This window comes from Serinus canaria, chromosome 28 (assembly GCF_022539315.1).
Source record: "Serinus canaria isolate serCan28SL12 chromosome 28, serCan2020, whole genome shotgun sequence".
NCBI lineage: Eukaryota > Metazoa > Chordata > Aves > Passeriformes > Fringillidae > Serinus > Serinus canaria.
Window position 1 is genome coordinate 38,523 of NC_066341.1, and position 24,442 is coordinate 62,964.

Here is a 24,442-nt window from a genome sequence, read left to right on the forward strand (position 1 = left end):
TACGGTAGAAACTTCCTGTGTAAGGAAGTCGCAGAAAAAAGTGTATAAGGAAGGTTGTAAACAACTCTGTAATTTTAACTCTTAAAATCAACATTAAACTACTTGATAAATGTTTGAATGGGACCAAGTTCTGAAGATGAACATCTAGGAAACAGCTTTTGATTACCTTTATAAATAGTGGGGTATTTCTCTGATTTAAAATAGTATTTCTAGGTTTTATTGAATGTGCTTTTATCAAGGATTTTGTGCTACAGCAGAAGCAGCATGCATTTTCTTCATATTAAGTTCTAAAGATTTTCCTTAGCAGTTGATAGGTTGCTGTACCACTTTCTATTACTTATTGTAAATTCACCATTTAATAAGTCCCATTTATTCCAAATTTCACTCTGATTTTTCTACTGTTTCAGATTTCATCACTAAAAATGCAGATTCAGTCTCAGGAATCAGATTTAAAATTACAGGAAGATGACCTTAATAGAGCAAAAGCAGAGCTGAATCGCCTCCAACAAGAAGAGACTCAGCTAGAGCAGAGTATCCAGGCTGGAAAAGTGCAGCTTGAAACAATAATCAAATCTTTAAAATCAACCCAGGAAGAAATAAACCAGGTATTCACTGTACTTTATACAGTTTTTTGCTTCTTGAAAGTAGTTGGAAAATTATTTTTCAGAGGAGGAAAAAGTCCTGGTTCATGAAATAAGCCTTTTTGACTGGTGTTTAGTAGGTAATTTCCTGGTTTGAGTCAGGAAGCATTCAATTCTGTTGGGGATAAAATGCACCTGTCAGGCACCAGTGTTTAAGGAGACTGTAAGAATGACAGTGTTCTTAAGTGTGTAACATGCTAAAACATTTTTTCCCTCTCAGGCAAGAAGTAAACTCTCTCAGCTGCAAGAGAGCCATCAGGAAATGAATAAGAGCATTGAAGAATACAATGAAGCTCTCAATGGGATTCATGGTGGTAGTCTGACAAATTTAGCAGATATGAGTGAAGGCCTTGGGCAGACAGAAAGAAGCAATTATGGAGCTGTGGTAAAAAAAACAATGTCATTTAATATATTTTACACTAATTAAGCTTCTGACTTGCACCTTATCTGAAGTATTGTTTAGCTGGTATTTGGCACATGGTCTTGTGGATTTGTGATCTGTCACATGTTCAGTCTCAGGACAGAGATGGGGCTTTATTTCCAGTTTAGTGTTTCATTTTTTTTCTTCTTCAGTTTATCAAGGTGAAATCTTCTTTTGCTGTAAATTTTCCTTTATCATGTGTTTCCTTATTTCCAAAGGAAGCTTTACAAATTTCTGCTTTACTTTGAGCTATATTTATTACACATCTCATATTCCCTTTCTGAAAGGATGGTTCTCTTTTGCTTAAATAATTTCAGCATCATCTTTCTCATTTATTATGTTTTTATTTAATCAGCATTTTTTCCCCAAATCATAAAATCTTTCAAGTTCTTAAACATTTTTCAAGTCAATTTGTTTTGAGTATGTAATGTTGATTTGGGTATTAAATATTCCTCTAAACCACAAGAATTTTCTTCTTTTTTTTAACCCTATTTCTTGTCTTAAATATGACAAGATAAAAGTTGCATACTTGCTTGATTCTGCTTGCACATCTATGTGGCCCTTCCTCACTATGGAAACATGTTTACTGTTGTAAGCACAGTATTTGCTATGGGTTTAGTATGAAGTTGAATATATAATTATATAGTTAGTGTTAGTAAATATTTGCCAGGCATTGCTGCCTTTATGCAGTACTTTACACTTGCTCTGTAAAAACGAACTGCTCAAAAGAAGAACAGTGTAGATAAAAACAGTACATTGAGAAACATATACTAAAGGTCTTAAAACACTTTAGTGCTTAGTTTCTGTGCTTGCATGGCTTGCATAAATATATTTAATTTCCAGTCAAAACTTCCAGATGTTTTCTTGCAAAACCTAGGACCCACTTACTGGCAGAAAACACCAGTCTATGTTCATAGCAATTTTTTTAAACCATTGTGCCACTTTCCTGTTTCTCAATTCTTCCTTCCTCTTCCTTCTGTCCCCACCTCCCTCCTGCTGTTTTGAGAAGTATTAATTAGGATGTTTGCATTTGCATCTTGTAAAGGATGAAAGAAATCCTGTCTCTTTCTGGTGTTGGGGGCCGTGTAAGTGGGTAGTTATTTCTGGATATTCCTTATGCTGTGATGGCTCCCAATGTCCCTGGAATTCTGCTGTGCAGGTGCTGTCTGCACTCGGGGTTTCATCAGAGACCTCCAAATAAGACCCAAGCCAGGGGTATCATTCAGATGAATGTCATTAAGAGGTTTCATAACTTCATAACTTTGCTGCTTGTTCCTGCAAGCTATTTTCGGCAACTTGACAAATGTAGATTTGGCCTCTGCTGAGAAAGCTCTTGCCATCAAAATGTTGGGGTGACTCTTCCTGCATGAAGTGCTTTATCGTGGGAAATCAGTATTTGGAGCTTTAAGCTCAAAGATGAGTTAACAAGAAGCAATCTAGTATCTGACTACTCAATAGTAATTTGTAGTATTTGTAGTCCGCAGATTATTTTTGTATTCTTTCTTTTTAAATAAGTGTCTTACCTGAAGCTGAGCTATAATGGCAGAGAATTTTTTGATAGTGTGATGTTTGGGGTTGGTTTGCTTTTGTTATTAAAGTGTTTGAGAGTTGAATATATTAATATGGGCAACGGTTTAACATTTAATTGCTACTGTACTGTTATCTTTTGGTGTTCTGTGTAGCCTTGGGATACACATTTCCTTCTGCTGTGTAATTAGTTCTACTTAGAAGTCACATATTCAGAAAGTTCTTTAGGAAGTAATTTTAAAGACTATTAATCAAGGACCAAGATAGCATACAATTTCTGCTTTATGGGTAACTGGGTATTTTTATTTTTATCATGACAAGCTGTTGTGATGTTTCTCCTTTTAATTTTTAGGATGATCCATTTAAGAATAAAGCCTTGATGTTTACCAATAATACACAAGAATTGCATACAGACCCATTCCAGTCTGAAGATCCTTTCAAATCGGATCCATTTAAGGGAGCAGACCCCTTCAAAGGCAGTAAGTGACAAGTGCTTTTCTAGGACCTTGAAGATTAATTGTTGAGTAAATAATATTTTCACAAACTTATCTTGCCAAATAGTAGATAAAACAAATTGTTTTTCTCTTCTGCATAGGTGACCCATTCCAGCATGATCCTTTTGCAGAACAGCCACCTGCTCCAGCAGGTAATAGCCCATTTTAATGACAGGACAGGTGTGGTATAAACAATTTGTAGTCAAACACAAAGATTTACAATCACGAAGGAAGCATAAAGGTTTTCCCTGGCTTGAGATTTTTGGTTTGCATGTGGGAGCATAGAAACCCAACAGAGTGTGCATTCAGAATCATTATGTTAAATGAGAATTGTGTAACTCTCTAAGTCTGAAAGCTTCATATAACATGTTCAAACTTAGTAAATACCCTCTGCAGAGAGGTCTCTGGAAGTCTATCAGATTTATCAAAACATTGTGTTTGTGTAAGAAAAATTGTATCAGTGCATGTGAGGTCAAATATAGAATGTTCTTTATAGACACACTAGTGCTACATTGTATTTACCTTTTCATGCTCCTTCTAGATCCCTTTGGAGGAGATCCATTTAAGGAAAGCGACCCATTTCGTACTTCTGCCCCTGAGGATTTCTTCAAGAAACAGGTGAAGAGTGACCCATTTACCTCAGATCCATTCACAAAAACCCCCACTTTACCCTCAAAGGTCAGTAGTTTTTAAATCTACACTTAATAGATTTCTTTACTATCGAAAGGTTTATTGTCTCAGAGCTAAAAGGAGTGAAATAATACAAAATACTTTTTTCCTAACTGATGAAATATTATTAAATGTATTCTTAAAATGTAAGTGTGGATTGTTTAGGCAATCAGCAGTGTTCTCTCTGGTTCCATGATAATGAGGTGCATTCACCATGAGGATACATTTAGGTGGATATTTTTCCTCTCTGTTGGGAATTTCAAAGCAGCAGCATCTACTCATTCCCACCATTCCCTCCATCCCATAGATTTCTGCAGTCACATAGTGAATGAGATGGAGGAACTGCTCTGACTAAAGGATTCCTGGGCCCTCAGCAGACTCTGGAGCCAGCACAGTGGAGGGACTGCACAGAACACACTTGTTTTAGCCATAGTTGCAGTTCTAAACTGTCCTGATGTACATATGGGTGCTCGTTTGGGGAGGGAGTATGATTTTTTTTGTTTTGTTTTTATTAGTATTTTCATCATTTTTATGCAGTTCATTGAGTGTTGCTACCCAAGACCAGTTTCAGTCTGTGGGAAGTTAGTTACTCTTGCAGTATAGGATTGTACTTAAATAAAAGCTAACTTGTCAAACTAAAGAACAGCTGTAAAAACCATCTGTTTAAAAAGAAGCAGTATACAGACTCTCTGCATTATTAATTATATAAATGCATGACCTGAATATTCTATCTGTTGCTTAAAGACTAAACACTTGTGGGTGTATTTTCATGTTTTGCCCCGGTAACTAATGTTGCATATATTTCAGTGGAATATGCTTCTCACTTGTAGGTACCTGTTAGTGTCAATATTAGTCAATAGCCAAATGCACTAATGATATAATATAATGAGCTGATTTTATCCTACTCTGTCCACTGAATAGAGTGGTCTGAAACTGGAAACTATTTGTCTTAAAGCAAGAGATTTTGATAGGCATGAAATGGTAAGTGCACAGTCCAGAAGAAAAATAATTATGTGTGTATGTTCTTATTTAGCCTGACCCTTTTGAAAGCACTGATCCTTTTACATCTTCCAGTATCTCTTCAAAAGGTCCAGGTAAGATGTAAACATTTTATAATGAGGTATCTTTTTATGAATGAAGAATCAAATATAAGAGTTGAGCATAAAGAGTCTTGTGAACCATTGGCAAAAAGTACCATGGTCTTGTCACAGTTCGTGAAGGCTGTCTTTGTGGCACTATATATGTCACTGTTTTCTTTTCATATTTTCCCTACAAACAACTGGTAGAAAACCTATTGTTTTTTGGAATTAGCTTTGAACATCTCATGGCAGGTCAAAATGCAAGTGTGTTTTAATCACCTGCCTAGTTTTGTGCTTCATTGGCACCACTGAGCATTCCTTGTAATTCTTAAGTATTATTCAAAATAACTTCTTTCTGCATATCTGTTCCAGATCCATTTGGAACACTGGATCCATTTGGAAGTGGTGCTTTCAGTGGTGGTGAGGGATTTGCAGACTTCAGTCAGATGTCAAAGGTAAAGGTTAAAAGGAAAGCAACTGGCCTTTAAAAAATGTAGGTAAAGATGCTTTCTAAAAGAGTGTGATATGATTGTAACTTTTTAGCTGACAATCTGGTTTTGTTCATTTTTCTTCCAGTCAGCCTCACCGGCTATATAGCAACCATGTCAGATATGGCAAAGTCTTACTAAGACTGGTAGATTCAGTAGGGATAAATAAATTTTTCACAAATATTTTCAATTACCAGATCAAGAAAATAAGTTAACATCTAGTTTTAACTTGTAAGAAGAGGTAGTTGTTGCAGATAATAATATATTTTAGTGTCCAGCCTTCATCTAAGTCCTGGAATTTGCTTCTTGGTTACTTCATAGTAAGTATCCTGACTTGTTTCTAAGCTTACCATAAAATCATTGTTTGAATAAGGCCTCTAAGACTGAGTCCAACTTTTAACAAAATACTATGCTACTAAATAAATGTAACGTAACCTTACTCCACTCTTACCGTAGTCAGTCAGTCTCTCCCATGTTTTAAGTGTGCAATTTCTGGTCATTTTAAATAGCAGATGAAGAAAAAGTTTCAGGACACACATGAAAAATTGGATTGCTGGAAAGGTCTGCTTTCCTGAGGTGAAGTTTGGAATTTAGTTAACTCAGTGCCCAACTCCTTACATTAGTTCTACAGTCACACTTGAACACTGTGGAGTAAATGTTAAAAATGAAATAGGATATCATTTCACTTTACATTTCTAATTACATTTCTTGGGGTTTTTTTTTTTTTTCCTCTCCTAACTTTTACTATTTTGGGGAGGGTTTTAGCTCTCCACTAGATGGCAACAGCCTTTACCAGTAGACATGGCTGGCTTGAGGTAGATATTTTAGCAAAGGTTTGACTGCAATTTTTACCTTTTTCACAAAACTCCTCTTTCTTCATTTCACAATGATAAATTTCCCTGCATGGCACAATAGTTGTGTGCTTCTTAATCGGTAGGAGAGTCCTTTAGAAAAGCTGTCTGAATATAGGAAGATTTAAACACATGCTTTTGGATATTCCCTAAGGTTTTTATTAAAAAGTCAAATACCTCTGTGTAACTTCAGAAAAGTTTGGAATAAAGTTATCCCTTCTGCACTGTTTTTCCAGGTTCTGTCATGGTTCTGTTTATTAGAGTGAAGGTCAGGCTGTGGTATGAACCATGGCAATGGTTCATTGCCAAATAGTAAAGAGTAAAGTTTAACTCCCTTTTATTCCCTCATCAACTATTTTGCTAGGACTAAAAGTTCTAGAAGTACTTAAATGATTAAGAGCATAAGGTCTTTGAATGTTTGTGGAATCTTACCTCTGTCATTAGGCATTAGCCTCCTACACCACTTACAATTCTATACATCTGCCCTCAGGTTTTGAAGTTAATGCTTTTACTTGACTTAACCTGTAGCTTCATGAAACCACAGGTATTCTCCAGTGTGCTTACGTCCCTTTTCTTTTCTTTTTTTTCATGTAGTCAGTACCTTCAGACCCCTTTGCCTCCTCTTTTGGAGGGGCAGGATTCACAGATGACCCTTTCAAAAGCAAATCAGACACACCAGCATTACCACCCAAGAAAAATGTCCCTCCACGACCCAAGCCACCCAGTGGTAAGGAGGTTTTCTTCTTTTAAAAGCTGCTTCTTTCAATTTACAGTGTATTGCTGGATATAAGAGCAAGTTGACAGTCTACTATCTGTCTTATATTTCAACCATGGAAGAAGATGTGAAGTTATTGGTAAATTGACAAAATTATCAGTAAATCAGACTGAAACTCTTCAAAGTGGAAAACAGATGATGAGAATGCTATTACAGATCTATAAAATCACGTGGCAGGAAAAAACAGGGGAAAAACCCCCGTATTTTCTAAGTAGGCAACATATAAGATTAGTAAATGGCATCTTCAAAATAAAGAGGTTTGTTTTTATATGGTAATCTAAATTCAGGATTTATTTCTATATTTGCCAGAGAATATGGTGAATGCAAAAAAGTTTAAATAGTCTTAAAAAAGCCTTTAGATAATTCTCAGAAGAAACAGAGACAACAGGGTGTCCCAAAAGCCAAAATACTGGCTCCAGCTCCTTTGTAGCTGAGTAGCAAGGCAGTTTGACTATGGCTGCATCTTTATTTTGTTTTGTTGTTCTTCCAGAGGCATCTGCCACTAGGTACTAACAAGATCAGGGTACACAGTTAGGCCTGTCCTGATCTGTCTGTCCAGGGAGGATCATTCTTGCATTTGCACATTACTGTGTGAATTAAAAAGAAAACACTTTCTAAATATATATGGCTTTGTTCCTGCTTCTAGTCCATAATTTATGGAAATCTGGGAGATATATAAATCTCGTGAATTGAAAATAAGATCTCTCTCAGTGGACCTTCAATTTCTGTTCTCCCTGTAGTTGTTTTCAATATATTCAGCTACCAGTGAAACTGTTTAAAGAACTGAAGCCATGTAGTTTCAAGTCTCCTTTTAACAACAATGGTAGTGTTCAGTTGATATCAAGAGGGAACGTTCAGTTGGCTCAAAAAAGCAACAGAAGCTAGATGCTGCTTATGGATAGGCACAGCATTTTGCACTAAACACATTGATAATCATGTATTTATATATCCACAGACAGTATTAAGACAGTCTCTGCAGTGTGTGGGTTCTCTGCCTTTCTGCTGGTGCATTTTGGAGCAGAGCAGGCATCCACTTTGTGACAGGTATTGTTGATCTGGCTGGTTTCGCAAACCAGTTTTTCTAGAACAAACTCCTAGGATAATGTGAAAAGTGCATTAAGGATACCAAGGTATCCTTAATGTCATTACCTATCTCATAAATTGTTCTAAAACGTGAAAGATTCCAATTCTACATACTAGACTTACGAGCAGACCATTGCAGCAGTATTAGTTTGTTCCTGTTGCTGTGGTTTTATTGCTTAAGAGATTATGGTGCACCCAAAAACCCTGAAAGCAACAAATGAGAGGCTTTTTGTATGGATGGATGTAAGGTGTCAGGAAATCCTCTAGGATTGTGGAAACACCTTTGAAGCAGTTTGTTCTATGCTCACTTTGTGTATTTTCTACTACTCTACTAATGAGTTTTCAGTAATTAAAAAAACCCCCACGTAATGTGTCATGTTGACAAATATCAGTCACTAGGACACACATGAATAAAAGAAGAAATAGAAAAGCTGAAGGGAATCTTATTTCACATTGTGAATGATGTTATTTTTCTTTATTTGGTTTTCAAGGAAAGAATGCAAATGGCCATCTTTCAAAAAAATATCTACATAAAATATTTTTTAGTTAACAGGGCCTATGTAAAGATGGATTATTCCAATAAATACTAGATATAACCATAGAATCTCTTATATGTGGTTTCTTTCTATTTCTTGTTAGAAACATGATTACTCTTAGCAAATGCAGTGTAATAGTAGCAGGAAAGGTGAGTACTCACTCACCTACATGAGAGTTTTTGGGTTTCTGTGTCCTCATTCCCTCTTTTGTACATACTGAGGAATTTGGGGAATATTCAGCTGTATTAATTTCTTTTTATTTAGACATGTGCACTCAGCCTTTAATCAGTTGGTTAAAAATGGTTTAAGTGTGTCCCTTCCCCCCTTCTGGGGAGATACAGTATTTGTGAGGTTCCACACTACCAAAACCAAATGTTGTTATGATAAAATAGGCTAAGGAGGAAACAACAGGGTTTTTTTTAAAGCAAATGAGCCTTGTGTGTTTATGCAGATCTACTCCTCCCTTCCTTCCACAACTAGGCAATCTTCAGTGGTTACTTAAAGCATGAGAAATTATATAGTAATAAAGTGTGATTGTAGCAAGAGATAGAGGCATAAAATGTGTGTTAGAATGGCCTCAGCAAACAAACAACAGACAAGAAGCTTCCGTTGTTTCTTACCTTTCTTATTGGTCTCTTTAATTAAAAAACAAGTGATAAAGATCTTGCTGAAGGACAAATAAACGCTAATTATTACCAGACAAACCTGTAATTTGCCTTTCTACTGTACGCTTTTTAGTAAAACTGTTCTTTCTATTGGGGGGGGGTTAATATTGATAAACTTTTGTGGTTTGGTTGCATTTTGGTAGGCAGGTGCAAAAAGCTCTAAAAGAAAACTTTGCTTGTCCTCAAACCTCTGCACTCAAGTAGAAAATATAAATACTTTTGCAGAGCATTGGAAGCTGTCTGATTTCTCAGGCTTTTGTTAGTGGAAACTAAACAGGATCCACTAGGGGTTGTTCCTGATTAGCCCTGATTTGGTGCTTTTCTTTTTCTTTTCTTTGTGTAAAGCTTTTGCATGTGACATGCAAACATTCCCATTGAGGGATTGCGCTATGTCCTGGACCAAAGTGTGCCGCAGTTCTCACTTTGCCCATGGGTCTCTGTTTTGTCCAGATGAATGAGGAGTTTGACATTAAGTCTCATTCCTTCATGAAAACAAAGAGCAAACAGAGCAAACCCTTGCAGCTGAGCACAGGATCAGGAAAACACTTAAAATCATGGCATGTCCTGAGTTGGAAGGGACCCGTAAGGATTGTGGAGCCAAACTGGTGGCCCTGCACAGGATACCCCAACAATCTCACCCTCTGAAAGCATTGTCCAAGCACTTTTTGACCTCTGACAGCCTTTAGGCTGTGACCCCTGCTCTGGGGAGCCTGGGCACTGCCCAGCACCCTCGTAGGGAAGAACCTTTCCCTGAGCTCCATGCCAAGCCCTGGCCCAGCTCCAGCCCTTCCTGGCCTCCTGTCCCAGAGCTCAGCCCCTGTCCCTGTGCCTCCCCCAGGGAGGAGCTGCAGCCTCTGAGGAGCCTCCCCTCAGTCTCCTGTGCTCCAGCTGAAGGAGCCAAGTGCCCTCAGCTGCTCCTCAGCCCCTTCCCCAGCTCCGTGTCCTTCATTGGGGCACTCTCCACCAGCTTTGGATCCTTATGATCTTGTGGTGCCCAAAGTGTTCCCAGCACTCGAGGTGTGGCCACCACAGTGCAGAGCAGAATGGGAGAATCCCATCCCTTGTTGGGCTGGTGCTGCTAGGTCTGGTGCCTCCCAGAACATGGTGACACTTTGGGCTGCTGAGGCACACTGGTGACTCAGATCCAACTTACACCAACCAAGGACTCCCTGGTCCCTTTCCACATGGCTGGTCCACAGCCTCTAATTCCCCAGTCTGTCCCTGCATCCAGGGCTGCCCTGGCACAGGGACAGGATTTGGCATTTCACATGTTAAGCTGGGGATTGCCCAGCTCTTTCCTTTGTCAGGATCTCTGTGCAGCACATCTCTGCCTTCAAGGGAGTCAACAGCTCCTCCCAACTGCGTGTCATCACCAAACTTTCTTAAGTCTGCCTTCCAGTCACACATCCAAGTCCTTCAAGAGGAAGTTGTCGAGCACAGGTCCTGAAATGGAGTCTTTTGGACACAACCTGTGTTTACCATGTAGTGATAGTCAGAGCAAAAGGCCTTCAGGTGTACCTGGAAAAACCTCTAAAAGGAGTTTGTGGTTCAGGGGAGCTGTTCTCATATCCAGATTCTGGACACAGTCTTCACGCAGTGTGTAGAGAAAATTCTCTGCTACTTCAGGGGTTGTCAGTAACAGGATTGCAGTGGGTCATCAGGTCTGGTCCTACACATCCTGACATGTTCTGCTTGTAAAGTGAAAATGGGTTGATTGTTTTGGTTGGTTTGTTTGGTTTTAGTTGATATTTGGGGGTTTTTTTCCACAGCTAGAACAGTGAGGAGCAACTGTGATCTGAGTGTATTAGCAGGTAGTTCAGTTCACAGCTCTCTCTGTGAGAAGGAAAACCCTTATTGTGTGGCATGGATTAGGTACCCTGAGATCCATCTCTTTCCCTTCTTGAATACTGAGATTAAGAAGAGAGGGTATGACAATTACAAGATTATTTAATTAGATTTGAATCTTGGGTAGAATCTCAGCTTTATGCTAGTTTTGTTCATCGTAAATAATTTTCTTTCTTTCTTACTCTATTTTTAACCAGTCTGTCGAGATCTTTTAGGTGTTTCAGAGTCCTAATCTGATCCTTTCTTGGTCCAAGAGAAATCTCATGTTTGCTTTTATGGTAAAATACTCTTAGTATTTATTCAGCATAACTGTTTGGAGGTTAAGTGCAGAATCTTTAAAGAGAACTGAAGGAAGGTTAATAATTCAGTGAATCCCAGTAGAGAACAGCCAGGAGAAGGTATTCCAGGAGGAACAAACCTAGATACTAGTGTACCTAAAAGCTCCAACTTACTGTTTCATTAAAAGATTTGGAACATCGCTGTCCCATACATGGTTTAAGATTCTCTTTAGGTTGAGGAAGATCAGCCAAGAAAAAGTTCTTTAGCTCTTCTGACAAGACTCTTCAAATGAAAATCCCCAAGAGAACGTGTGCATGTTCTTCAGTAAAGTATAAATCTCCATGAAGGTCTTAATGGACATTAGGTTTCATAGGGCTCCCCTAGGACTTGGCTGGAGTAATTTGATGTTTACCAGGTGCTACTGGAGAACTTGCAGGTTTCTTTGGAGAGGAGTGGGACATTTTGTAAATTTATTTATTGATGTTATATCTTGAGTAATGCTCAGAAAGCACCAAAGAAATGCCAGTGCTTTGTGTAACGAGCTGTGATAAATAGAAAGGAAATAATAGTAAAGTATCTTAGCATTCTTAAACGAAGGTGCCCTGTGACAAGTATCTGCATTCCACTGCACATTTTTTTCTCAAACTCCCCTAAAACATTGCTGAGTTTTGTAGATTTATAAGGACATTTTATTTGCTGGCAGAGGACTGCGTGTGGTGTTCAGCACTACCAAACTTCTGGTTGCTTTATATTTCTTATGCAGGTTCTCAAGCTTTATGGGACTTTGGTGTAATTAAGGATAAAAAAATATGAAAGAACTGGTAGAGTGAAACCTGTCAGTTAAAATGGCTCTCGTGGGTTCTCACAGATTAAAAATTATGTTTTCTGCTGTGAGCTGCAGATTGAAATCAGTCAGAGTTCGCCGCTAACTAGTTTCTAGGTAAAAGTTGTTGATTACAGAAAGAGAGAAACAGATTTTTTTTTTCTTTTTTTTTTTTTTTTTTAAAGTACAGGAAGTTGCTGTGTGGGTGTCAGTGATTGGGTTATAAGTAAAGGCTTTGATCGTGAGACCTAGTGCTTATGCCCCACCCTTACCACTTCCTTTCAGTGCAGCCCCATGCATTCCACATTGCGGTTATAGCAGCGCTGTTAACCAGTGAGATTAACCACTACTGACAAGCATCTGACACATTACTCTCTATGCTCTGGACTCCTTGTCAGGCCCTTGAGTTCCTGAAGGAAGCCACTCTGTCCAGGGAGGATGAGCAACGCTTGACCTCTCCTGTTACAGCAGGTCATGCCCTGCCTTAGTGATGCTATACATTAAGGATGTGAGGAGAGGACACAGGCATTGAACTGTGTGGTGCTCTATCCTGCCTTTTGTGTGCCCTTTCAGACACAAGAGTTCCTTTCCCATCAAGTTAGCACCACAACAGGAGTGTGTGTGACCTGGCTTCCAAGGGGACAAGGTACACCAAGTTGTAGGATACAATCAGGTCCCACTGATACCCCTTGCATTGTCTTGGGTTTTAGCAGTGAGTATTCCTGTAGGCCTCAGGGATAGGAGAGGTAACACACACCCAAGTGCCATAGAAATAGTTTAGTGCCTTTAAGGCTGCTGGTGCATTCAGTGACCCATGCTCCATACCCACCACTCTGTATTCCTGCGTGGTACTAAAATGACAGGATATAGTCAGTGTCACCAGGTGCTAGTTGGCATTCTCCAAACAAGTGTTACTGCCCTGCTCAGCTAACGATGGTCCAGGTGCCCATGGTTGCTGGAGAAGCTCAGAGACAGCATTTTTTTGCCATCAAGAAGTTCGGATGAATGTGCCTTAATCCTGATTCCAGGAGTGATGGAGGAAGCACCCAGATTTCAGGATGCATGGAGAACCCTAAAACTGTCAGAAGGTTCAAAATGGCTTCTCATGCAAAAGTCACTCTGAAGCCTCCAAACTGGCACCATCAGTGTTTCCATGACTTGTACTGGCAGCATTCTTACCTTTAAGATCCTTCCCATTCAAACCATTCTGGGGTCCTGTGATATTAGTGGAAGAACCTTCACTGCAGAGCAGTGTGAAACCTTCAACCTTTCCTAAATTTTTATTGCTTGCTTATATTGGTTATCACCTTTTTAACTATGAAAGAATAAAAGTCCTAAAAACACAGGAAGAAAATATACTTTTCAATTTCAGTGTGCTGCTTTCTTGCAATGATTATTTAATAAACACAATTATTTAAGAATTTTTATTATTAAAATCATTTTAGCTTGTGTAAATGTTATAGTTTATATTATGTTGTTGTATTTTAGTGAATAATAGAGGTAGTGAATATTATATTAATAGTGAACTTTTAAAATGCTAATGCACTTAGCATTAGCATTTTAAAAGAAAAACTGAGTTTTTCTTTGGGGCATCAATATGTAAATAGCAGAAAACTACAATGTAACTTGGAATGTATAGAATCTCATATCATTAAAGAGACATTAAAGATCATCCAGTTCTAACCCCCCTGCCTTGGGCAGGAACACCTTCCACTAGACCAGGTTGTTCCAAGTCCTGTCCAGACTGGCCTTGAACAATTCCAGGGAGGAGTCCACAGCCACTCTGAGTAAATTTAAAGGAATAACCTATTGAATTCATCCTATATAAGAAATAAATTAGTGGAGTTACTTAGCTGCTGTTTGAAATACAGGTGTTAAATTCCATTGGTAAATTACTGTTCCACAGTGCACACGGGGAATTTGTCAAAAAACTTCAGCTTTGTTTAGTGATCCATTTATTTTTTGTAGCTCTGGTCTATGATGGCAACTGAATATGGGCTTTTCAGAGGTTAGTGGTTAACACCTCTAGATTAACCTTTTTGAGTTAAGGGCTTCAGTTTTGTTCCCACAGTGTTTTTATTACTTGTTACAGTTTTGAAATGTTAATATACTGAAAAAATATAGGGGACAGTAGCCTGCTTGGGTTTGGGAGCATGACTCTGATTCCTCAGAGAGACCTGGAGCTCCAAACCTCAGTGTAAACACAAAGGTTTGCAGAGTGTTAAATTATTACGAAATAGTAGTAATGCCGTTACTGATCATAAATTTAATCAATCAAGGTGTTAGGGTTCAGTATTTCACCAAATCACTAATTACAAGACTGCTAGATGTATTTTGCTGTCCTACCAAAAAAGACAGAAGAGGCTGATTTAAGCAAAATCTGGCTGATAAACTCCTGTTTTTTCATCTTGCCAGTTGGCTGATAAGTGATATCTGAACATGTTAGTAGCTTAAAAAAATGAAAAGGGGTCAGGGGTTTTAGATCTTAACAGGTCTTCAGGATCTTAATATCGTGTTTATTGAACCAATCTGCAAACTTATAGCTGTGCTGAATGTTGTAATCCATCACCTACAGAAACACTAATTCCCTAATTTGGGGTGGCCATCCTTTGCCTGTCCTTTGAAGTGTGGTTGCAGAAGGTTGTTGTCAGCCTCAGAGAAGCTAGAAGTGCAAGAAAAGGTACCAGCAGAACATCATTTTGTTCTGTTCCTGTGGTGCAGGGAGTTTGCAAGGGAAATTGCAGATGGATTTGCCCACTCAAGTGCACACAGTTACGGAGGGATCTAAAGAGCTGTTCTGATGGCACTTTGACCTCAAAGCTTTAGCAGTTAGATACCCAGATAATCGCACATATGCAGACGTGTTCCAGGTTTCCGTGGACCAGGGTTGTCCAAATGAAAGTTTTAGATTCACTCTTTGGGGGTGTCTTTTGTACCCCTGGGACCATTTCAGAAGCATCTTGCTCCTTCTGTGTGTAACCAGCTGCTGACCCAGCTCAGGGCAGTGCAGGCAGTGTTTGTGCAGCTTCTGTTGCTGCCTTCCTTTGTGTTTGATGCTTCCTCCTCCTTCATGCCAAAGATAAATATAGTTCTTTTTTGTATGTGTCACTTCTCTAAATTTAAGGCATTTTATGGTTTGACTGTTTTTGCAATTTTATACTTATTTCTCATCTTCAAGGCAGCCCAAAAGCACTGGCAGTGCACATTGACCTTGTGTTGACACTTGCAGTGAGGTAAAGAAGGCTTAGATCTTTGCTGCTTCTTGAGTTGGACATATAAATGGGTTTTAGTAGTTTCTTTGCCTAAGGTGTGTCTTCAGTGTCTCAACTAGATAAAAATTCACACTTTACAATTGGTTCAGTATCTTCCTTATAAATGCAGGCCAGAGTCTGAATGCTTTGTCTTGTGCAGTTACTGAGTTCAGTTCTTGAAAGAAAATGATGTCTTGATGTTGTGAATAGTTAGTGTTAAAACACATCATGTTTTTGTGGACTTTTTTTTTCTTTTTACTTGCACCATGTACAATGTTCCCATGTAGAAATTTGCTCTATGTATTTAGTCAGATAAATTTTAAGAGAAAGAAGCCATGTTAGGCATAATGGATATAATTAGGAGTTAGGAACAAAAGAAAGGATTGTGTTAATCAGAAAAAAATAATGTAATATAATTTCCTTGTTTTAATTTAGATTTAACTCTAAATTATGTGGATTTATTGAAGTTGTAGGTATCAGTCATTTGATCTAGAGCAGGGTGTATAGAGTTCTGTTCTTTACTCATTGTGAGATGACAGGAGTGCTGGGATGTTTATTTGTGCATGATGCCACACACCTGTTTCCTTAGAACTTTTTCAGCACCCAGAGTTATTCACAAGTACCCTGGTGCCTGTTTACCTTTATTTTTTTACCCTCATCTTTAGCCAGGAGTGAGAAAATCAGCCTCAAAGTTGTGACTGACAGGAAAAGTTTTTTTTTTGTTTTTCATGCCTTCTAGAAGACCTGACAGTTGCATTAGAGCACAGGCATCCCTTGTTGTGTAGGATAAATGACTCATGGGTGGAGCACCTGCCTGGCCACAAGCTAAAAATTCCATTCATGCTTTGATTCTCTTGTTTATGCTGGCCTCTCAGAGTAAAGATATTTCAGTAGTGATGGTTGAAGGAGGTTGTCCACAAGCTGTTTCAGAGCAGATTGTTGGGCTAAACATGTAACGATTTCTCACTTTTCAAGAAGTTTGTAGATTGTCAGAATGTTTCTCTTAAGCAGAAGTTTTCGGTGAACTCAAGGTGCAAACTTTGCAAACATTAAGCAAAAACAGTTCTGAGGGAGTTTTGCAAGGGAAAACTTCTCCCTTCTGTTACAAAAAATGTTGTGATTTTTTGCAAAGAACATTATCAAATAGTTGAGTTTGCAATAGCTCCTGTTGGAGACAAAGACCTCCAAGTATTCTGTAGAAAATTTAGTTTAATGTAACTAACCTTCAGGCAAAGTTTGAAACTAGTAATAATTTTTTCTGTGAGTTCAGTTTATGAAGATTTTACTCTGCGTCACTGGAGGAGCTGGATAATCTTAACAGGATGGTGGAAAACATGCTGAGTAAGTTGGGAATGAGATGTAAATTTGGTAAACTGCCAAGAGAAAGATGTGCTGGGAGGCACCTGAGGCTTCTTCTGCCATGTGAAAAAACAGGAGAGGTGGAAGTCCTGGGATTATATGCTTAGGTATAATCCCAGGTATGGATTTACCTTATCACTCCTTATCCTCTGCAACACAGCTCTTGACTTCTTAAAGGCTATTTTTCAGTTTAGAAAGTATCCTGGAAATGGGCCCTTGTTTAGGGAAAGTTTTAAGTTGTGTCATTTCCACTCCCTCCTGTTTGCCCATGAGCATTATACATCTAGGCTTCAAAGCCAGGAAAAATGCTGCTTCTCATCATTTAGCAAGATCCTCTTCTAAGCAGAAAGTCAGGCCCAGCGTTGAAACATAGAATATTGAGACAGTTCTAAATATTTCACTTCGTTGTCAATATCTTGTAATTCAATAAGATAAATTTTGTGTTTGCATCCTACCAGTGAGGTTATATTTGCTTTGAAATATAGGTATCAGTCCTCCAAACTCAAGTTTGCTATGGGGTTTGAAATTAGATAAGCCCTTTTTATGGGTGGAGTTCACTCTAAGTAACTGTGGTAAACCATTTTGTTCATCATCTCTTTTTGCTGAAGTGAGTCCTCGGTGTGGTTTGGGTGCACCACTTGGGTAACTGCTGAAACTGCTGTGGTTTCAGAATAGGACCTGTTTTGCTTTTTTCTGAACTTTTTTCCCCTGAAACTATTAGCAGAAAAATCAAATAAGGGTTACAACTGTTTGCCTGCCATACCTCAGAACAGTGAGCAGAGTCATGTACAAATGTAACATTTTCCAGCAAATGGAAGGTTAATGCAATCTCAGTAATGACTATATTTTGCAGTATTGCAATTTTACCAATGTCCATCAGTACAGCTGGTAACCTTCAACTGTGGTTTGGGTACTTTTGCTTTATGTTGTGGAAAGCCCATACCCACGTTCTTGACACACTAAACATGGGACTACAAAAATCTTTGTGTAGTTAAATACTTGCTGTAAGCAAGACATCAGAAAGATAATGCTGGTGTAGTTGTTACTAATTTGTGGCTAGTACATGAGTAAATTTAAACATCTAACTGAACCAAACAAACTTCTGCCAGGCCTCAAAACCATGTTTGCAGAGTGTGGCAGGATAATGCAAACTGTGAACAATATAGAAAGGGCACTAAAAGAGGGATTTGGACTTGGAGTTGGACTTGATGGTCCTTGTGGATCATCAACCTTGTCGTTGATGTATTCAGAATAGGTGCTGCCCTTAAAATTTCTCTGCAAAAATAAACCTGATTGCATAAGTGTTTCCCTCTCACTTTTTTTTTTTTTTCAAAATAGAAAAATTACCACCCTATTCTATTCTTTAACATCTATTCTATTCTTTAACATAAGAAAATGGCACTCAGTGTGTAAAATGAAAGCTTTCAATATCATTAGCAGTAACTCTCATTACATGGTGACATTTCCTCTACAAAGTGATTCTTTGTGATCTTTTGTGAAGATGAAGCACGAGAAACCCTGGTGCTCTGTGCAGGTTCAAAACCACCCAGGTCTTTGTGCAAAAACCTTAAACAGGCCACCCAGAAAAACCAGTCTTGCCGAACGAATACGTTGCAAACCCAGCATTTGTGTTAACAGTCACCAATTCCACAAAGTGGTTTTGCTAGCAGAAGATTTAACCTAAGAAAAAAGCAGCTTAAAATGGGTCAGTTTTACCTCCATCAATCCAAATTGGTTTTGGGTAATACAGGGTGAGGTATGAGGGGGAATTTCCTTGCTGGTAACTGGCAATAGAGGAAGGGGAAATAACCTAGAGGGCTCTTGTTCTGCCTTGACCAAAAGTTGGAAATGCAGATGCTTTAATTCTCTTTTTAATTCTCCGAGGCCAGTTTGGATGGAGCTTGGAGCAACCCAATCTAGTAGAAGGTGTCCCTGCCCATGGCAGGGGGCTAAAACTGGAGCTTTAAGGTACCTTCCAACTCAAACTATTCTGGAATTATATGACTCTAATTTAAAACAAGTTAAAAAAGTCTTTTCTGTGGAGCATTACATACAAAATGCTGAGTTGCTCATCTCTTGCCAGGCTTGCATGTCCCCTGGCATGGGATGGCTTGGCAGTGGTGAGATCTGGAGGCCACCAGGATGGACAGGATGGAAGTGCAACATGTCATTCCAGAGAGCAAAAGGTGCCCTATGGAAGGGCAGGTTGGGTGAGGGAGGGTCTGTGCTTGTGAGGAGAGCAATTTGCTGTGTAGTCTGTCACTTCCTTCCATGAAGGACAAAGCACTAGCCTGTTCTGTCTCTCTTTAGGAGTCACGCGGGTCATTGCTGCCATGCGGATCTGTATATCCATGTTGCAGATGTTATCCATGTACTGAACCTTGGAAAATTGTGCTGTGCTGAGCTTTAAGAGATCGCCTTTATCTTCCAGCTTCAAGGGAGCTGAACCAGTGCTATTTCTAGAAACTTTCTCAAACCTCGTGGATGTGTTGATAGAATGTCTCCCAGAGTAATGGTCATGGCCCCAAGGCTGCCAAGGCTCGGGAAGCATTTGGACAACACTCTCAGGCACAGGGTGGGATTGTTGTGGTGGCTGTGCAGGGCCAGGGGTTGGACTGGATGATCCCTGAGGGTCTCTTCCAACTCAGGATGTTCTCTGATTCTATGAATGTTATAAGTTCCCTGGGCAGTCTGGAGTAGCCTTAAGTTTTAAAAATGTTGTGGATTTTCTGATGTGTATCTCTTTTGGTCCAGTCTAAATCCATTCACCTTTTCCCTGATGGAAGACCTGCAGGACTATGATCAAGTTCCCCTCAAACACTGTCAGGACTAAGCAAATCCACTTCTATCTCCTACTGCACGTGCCTTGTTTTCCATGTCTCTCTCTGTCTGCTTGTTCAGCTGGGGGCTTGCTTGCTTCCCACTTTGCATGCAGCTCAGTGCCTGCCAGTGGTGCCAGTATTGCACCTGAGTCTGACGTTGACACTGCGCTAATGAGAGTCTGTGTGATTTCCTCAGCTCCATGTAAACCTGATTCCATCAGTTCCCTGGATACCCAGTTCCCTCAGCTCCATGTAAACCTGATTCCTTCAGTTCCCTGGATACCCAATTCCTTCAGCTTCCTGTCCACACATGCCTCTGACTTTGGGGAATAGAGGCCAGCTGAGTACAAGGGAGGATGGCTTTTGGCTGGCCCTGGGGCAGGAGAGGCTGAGCTGGGATTTACTGCAAGTTACTGGATAGGTCATTTATTCAGTGCAAGTTTGCTGATCTTTATTTCCCTTTGATAAAAGTATTTCCACGCATCTGAGCATATATGCTGAAGTGTGTGAGCACGTACCAAAGTACTTTCTGAAAAGCTCCCAGGCTATGACTTAGATGTGCCAAGAACAATCTGAAATTTGGGGTTTGAATCCATTTCTCTGTGCTTTTCTAGTATGTATATCATAATGGGAATGAATGATAAGATTCCTATTAAATTATAGTTCAAATAATTGGATATTTCAAAGCAGCTCTTTGCTACAAATAATATATGCAATTCAGGTTATTATGCAGAATGTTGTGAGTATTGGTTTATTTTAAGAGTGTTTCCAGATTTTCATTTATCAAGTACATTTTGCAATCAAGAATGTTCATCCAAGGAATATTTTCCCTGGAAGTTGGACAAATACTTCTCAGGAGCAATCTTTTTTTTGTTTTATTTTTTTTTTTTTAATGTGGGGCAGGAGAGGGAGAAATATATTTATCTGTTTAGTTACTTGACCTCACAAAATAGTCTTTTGGCAAAGGGAATTAAAAATCAATCCTTGATGCTTTAATTGCAACAAATTAAGTATACACATAATATTTATGAGTATACACAATAATTCCTATGATGTCATTTGTTGTTGGGGTTGAATGTAAGAACAGTCACCTACAAAAGGTGGGTTGTGGAGCAAACACCCCAGAGAGAGGTGATTTCTTAATCAGCCTTCTTTTCTTTGTGTACCTGGTGGTAGAAGGATGAACCAGTTCCAGGAAAAAAAGCAGGCATTCTATAAAGTGAAAGCTAAGTTACTCTTTAATCCTATATACTGTGACTTATCTTTAGTGATACATATTTTTTTTATTTTGTCTTCTATATAATATCAAGCTCAAACTTGAAATATCTCTAATTCTGGAAAATCAAAGTCATACTTGTCAATTTTTTTCTGAACAAATGGGTTTCATCATTTAAAATCTTGATGGTATTAATATTTTGGTATGTATAAATAGATTAATCCACTTAAATAAAACAACTGGTTTAGATTATTTGCACTGAGAAATGAATACCATTATACTGGGTTAAATTTTCACCCACCCCAGGAAGGATGGATGATGCTTAAGAATATCAGTACAGTTTCCTATTTCAGGGCTTTGCATTGTCCATGGTAAGTAACTTCTCTTTTTCTCCTTTTTTTTCTTTTCTTTTTTTTTTTTTTTTTTTTTTGTTTGTTTGTTTGTTGTTGTTTTGTTGTTTTGTTGTTTTTTTTTTTCCTAAACTTTCCAGGTAAAAGTACTCCTGTAAGCCACCTTGGGTCTGCAGATTTTCCCAAGCCCCATGATCCATTCCAGCCATTTGGGGCTGACAGCAGTGACCTGTTTCAAAGTAAAAAGGGGTTTGGGGACCCATTTAGTGGAAAAGATCCATTTGCTCCCTCCTCTTCAAGTAAAACTTCTAAAGACTCTTCCTTGGGGTTTGCAGACTTCAGCTCTGTAAGTTAAGTTCCTTGTCTCTGAGCAAACCACTTTCTGCTCTGCTTGCAGCAATCTCTGTTGGGTTTTTGTCTTACCTGCAAACCTACTGTTCCCTGGCTTCTGTCTCTCAGTACCTTCATGCTGTCCTCATTGTTTTTGTATTAATATTTCTGTAATAAAAAGGCGTTATTTCAATAAAAAAGAAGTTTCCTACTAAATTTTCAAGGGTTTACTTGCATTTAAATTATTTTAGTACAGAGTGCCTTTACTCTCAAATTCTTTGTAGCAGAATCTGTGTATTGCTTTTGTTGCATGGAGGCTATTTTGTAAATGGATTTTTTGGAGCAAATGATGTAAAGACTCAAAAACAATTGATAATGAACATTTCTCTAGCAATTTCACCCTATCCTGAGAAGCGAATCCATGAAGAGAAAGTTTCTAATAAGTACTTGTTACTGTTTGTGGAGAAAATTCTGACATTTGCTGTATATGATGGAATGTGGTCATAGAGAAACACAGAAATTGAGACAGAAATTGAAAATTTAGCTGTTGAATTTTGTTCCTGTTACTGATGATGTAGAAAAGACAGAGAAAACAAAATGGTTTTGTAGAACCAAGAGAGAAAGGTCCACACTGCACTCCAGAAGACAATCCCAGAATGTTTGAAAACAAAGCCAGGTCCCCATTCAATTAAAAATACTGGGATTTCCAAAGCCTGGCTTTGGTTTTAGTGCTGGAATTGGGAACCATTGTAACTGCAATGGTGGTGTGGTTCTTATTGCTTCCATAAGTGGATAGAATCTGTTCCATCCACAGCCTCAGGCTTCTTCCTCCTTTCACATGTTTTTGTTTTCTCATGTTGCCACGCAGTAAAATTGAACTTACTCTGTTCCTTAGCTCTGCTGGACACAGGACAGTGTTCAGCAAGGGGAGATATTTAAGCTGAATCTTTCAGGTTGTTTCTTTTTAATGTTTTGGGGGTTTTTTTTAATAGATATTATTTAATATTAAATGTGTATCACTTTCCTATTTGATATTGTTAGCTGAGGTCATCTGTGCAGACTTTAGTTGGCCTCAGGGCTTTAATTTATCACTTTTGAAATGTCCAAGTTCAAGATTTGTTGTATGTTTGACCACAGCTAGTTGGATTTGCACAGTTAAATTCTGATTGTATACAAACTGGTGACATTCTTAATAAAAATAAGACACAAAACCTGCTTTATCTGAAGTTTCTTCAACAACCTCTAATTTCTTCCTGCAATCAAAGGCAGTGGAATGGAATGACTGTTACCCAGTTGTAATCTTACTTTCCCGACTGTATTTCTTAAGTTAAATGTGGTTTACTCTGAGTGATTGTATAAAATGATTAACCAAAATCTCTGATCCCAGTCCTCGTGGGTGCTCCAGGGTCAAATTTGCTGTGCCATCAGGTTCTCAGCTCAGATGAACTCTAGAAGATAAGGAACAAGTAGGAAAAATGAGATAATGAGCAGTAGCCACTTAACAATTCCTTAACAATGTTAAATGACATTTCATCATGTGAATAAATTTTTAAATCAGTTTTCTGAATTAATTTCTCCTCCTGTAGGGAAAAAAAAAAGAGATGTTGACTGAATTTGACTGAAAAGACAGATTTGATCCCTTTTCTCCTCAGTTCATGGGGTTTTTTCCTTTTCTATGACACGATTATGCTGCTACACTTGACAATTTCTAATCCTTCTGTACGATGTTTTAAATGTGCCAGTTACCTTGAAATGATTGAGAATATTGTGCTTCTCTATGCCTCATGGTTGGGAAACTTTGTTCATAATGGAAATGAAAATCAGTTTTACTTACTGAAGGTTTTTGACATCTACTTTGAATCCTTGGAATCTGAGAACAGAATCATGTAGAACTGAATAATCAAACAACCTGATTTTTAATTGAAATCCTTGACTGTTCCAAGAAAGAACATGAGAACCTTCATTATATTTTAGTAGGAAAATCTGGTGCTTTTTTGACACACTGGAAAAATTCATGCACCTAGAGTTTATGCATATTTTCATTGCATCCTTAACTTTGTTGCTGTCATTAAATATGATTCATTGGAACAAAATAGTCTTTTGGTAGCTCAGGTTGCAGGTATTTCTGGGTTCCAGCTGCAGTTTACAGAACAACAAGAAAAGCCTTTTGTTTTTTTGCCAAGAAACAGAACTCTTAGCACTAAGCTTTTTGTCTCAGTACAAGCTGGAAATTCAGCACACACAAATCAGTGGAGTTTCTTGTGATTTGATTAGTCTTGCTGCAGTCTGCTGGTTTCATCTATGCCTTGGGTCTGACTGTACTTCTGAAAAAGGAAAGGAAGCATTTAATGCAATTCCACATGTGACACATATTTCTAGACTCGTTGAAACCTGGACATGTGCAAAAAGTTGTTATTGTGTAAAATTACCTGTAAATTACCTTTTTATAGACAATCTGTGCAAGAATCTGTAGGATTAATGAACTGTTCTGTATTTATTTCACTACTCAATGGTGAGAATTATCTCCTGAAAATGGTACTGTGTGCCAACCACGTGTATTACGGCACATCCAGATTTGTTTCCAATGAATCGCTTGGCTATTTTTCCTTTTTCTTTTTCCACGCAGCACTTTTAACTGCAAAACTATAACTTGTGTCCCATAATCAAGTTATAATTGGGACTCTTCATAAACTTTGGAAGCCTTATCCTAGAATAGAAGCCATAGAAGTAAAAATGGTTTCTCAACATTAAAAAAATATCCCAAGTAGTTTGACCAAAGTGTCTTATATTTCTGAAAATTTTAACCATTCATTTTCCATCCCAGTTGGATCTGCCTAAATTCCTGGACTAAGCAGAGAATTCCTGCTTCCATTTGTATCTGTCTTTACCATGAAAAAAATAATATATTTAAAATCTTAATGAGCTTTTCAGTCTTACC

The 24,442-nt window shown here is 38.4% G+C and overlaps 1 protein-coding gene across 7 annotated transcripts in view; it reads left to right on the plus strand.

Annotated features, from left to right (window-relative positions):
• Positions 1 to 24,442, plus strand: part of EPS15L1 (epidermal growth factor receptor pathway substrate 15 like 1) — a 46,024-nt gene that overhangs the window by 14,702 nt on the left and 6,880 nt on the right. For 2 of the 7 annotated variants that reach the window (XM_030231691.2, XM_050986024.1), the window contains 9 exons: positions 408 to 605; positions 862 to 1,026; positions 2,942 to 3,068; positions 3,185 to 3,235; positions 3,625 to 3,761; positions 4,786 to 4,846; positions 5,204 to 5,286; positions 6,765 to 6,897; positions 21,315 to 21,520. In XM_030231691.2, coding sequence (XP_030087551.2) covers positions 408 to 605; positions 862 to 1,026; positions 2,942 to 3,068; positions 3,185 to 3,235; positions 3,625 to 3,761; positions 4,786 to 4,846; positions 5,204 to 5,286; positions 6,765 to 6,897; positions 21,315 to 21,520 — 1,161 coding nt within the window. The other 5 variants (XM_050986021.1, XM_050986022.1, XM_050986023.1 and 2 more) reach the window with 5 other exon arrangements.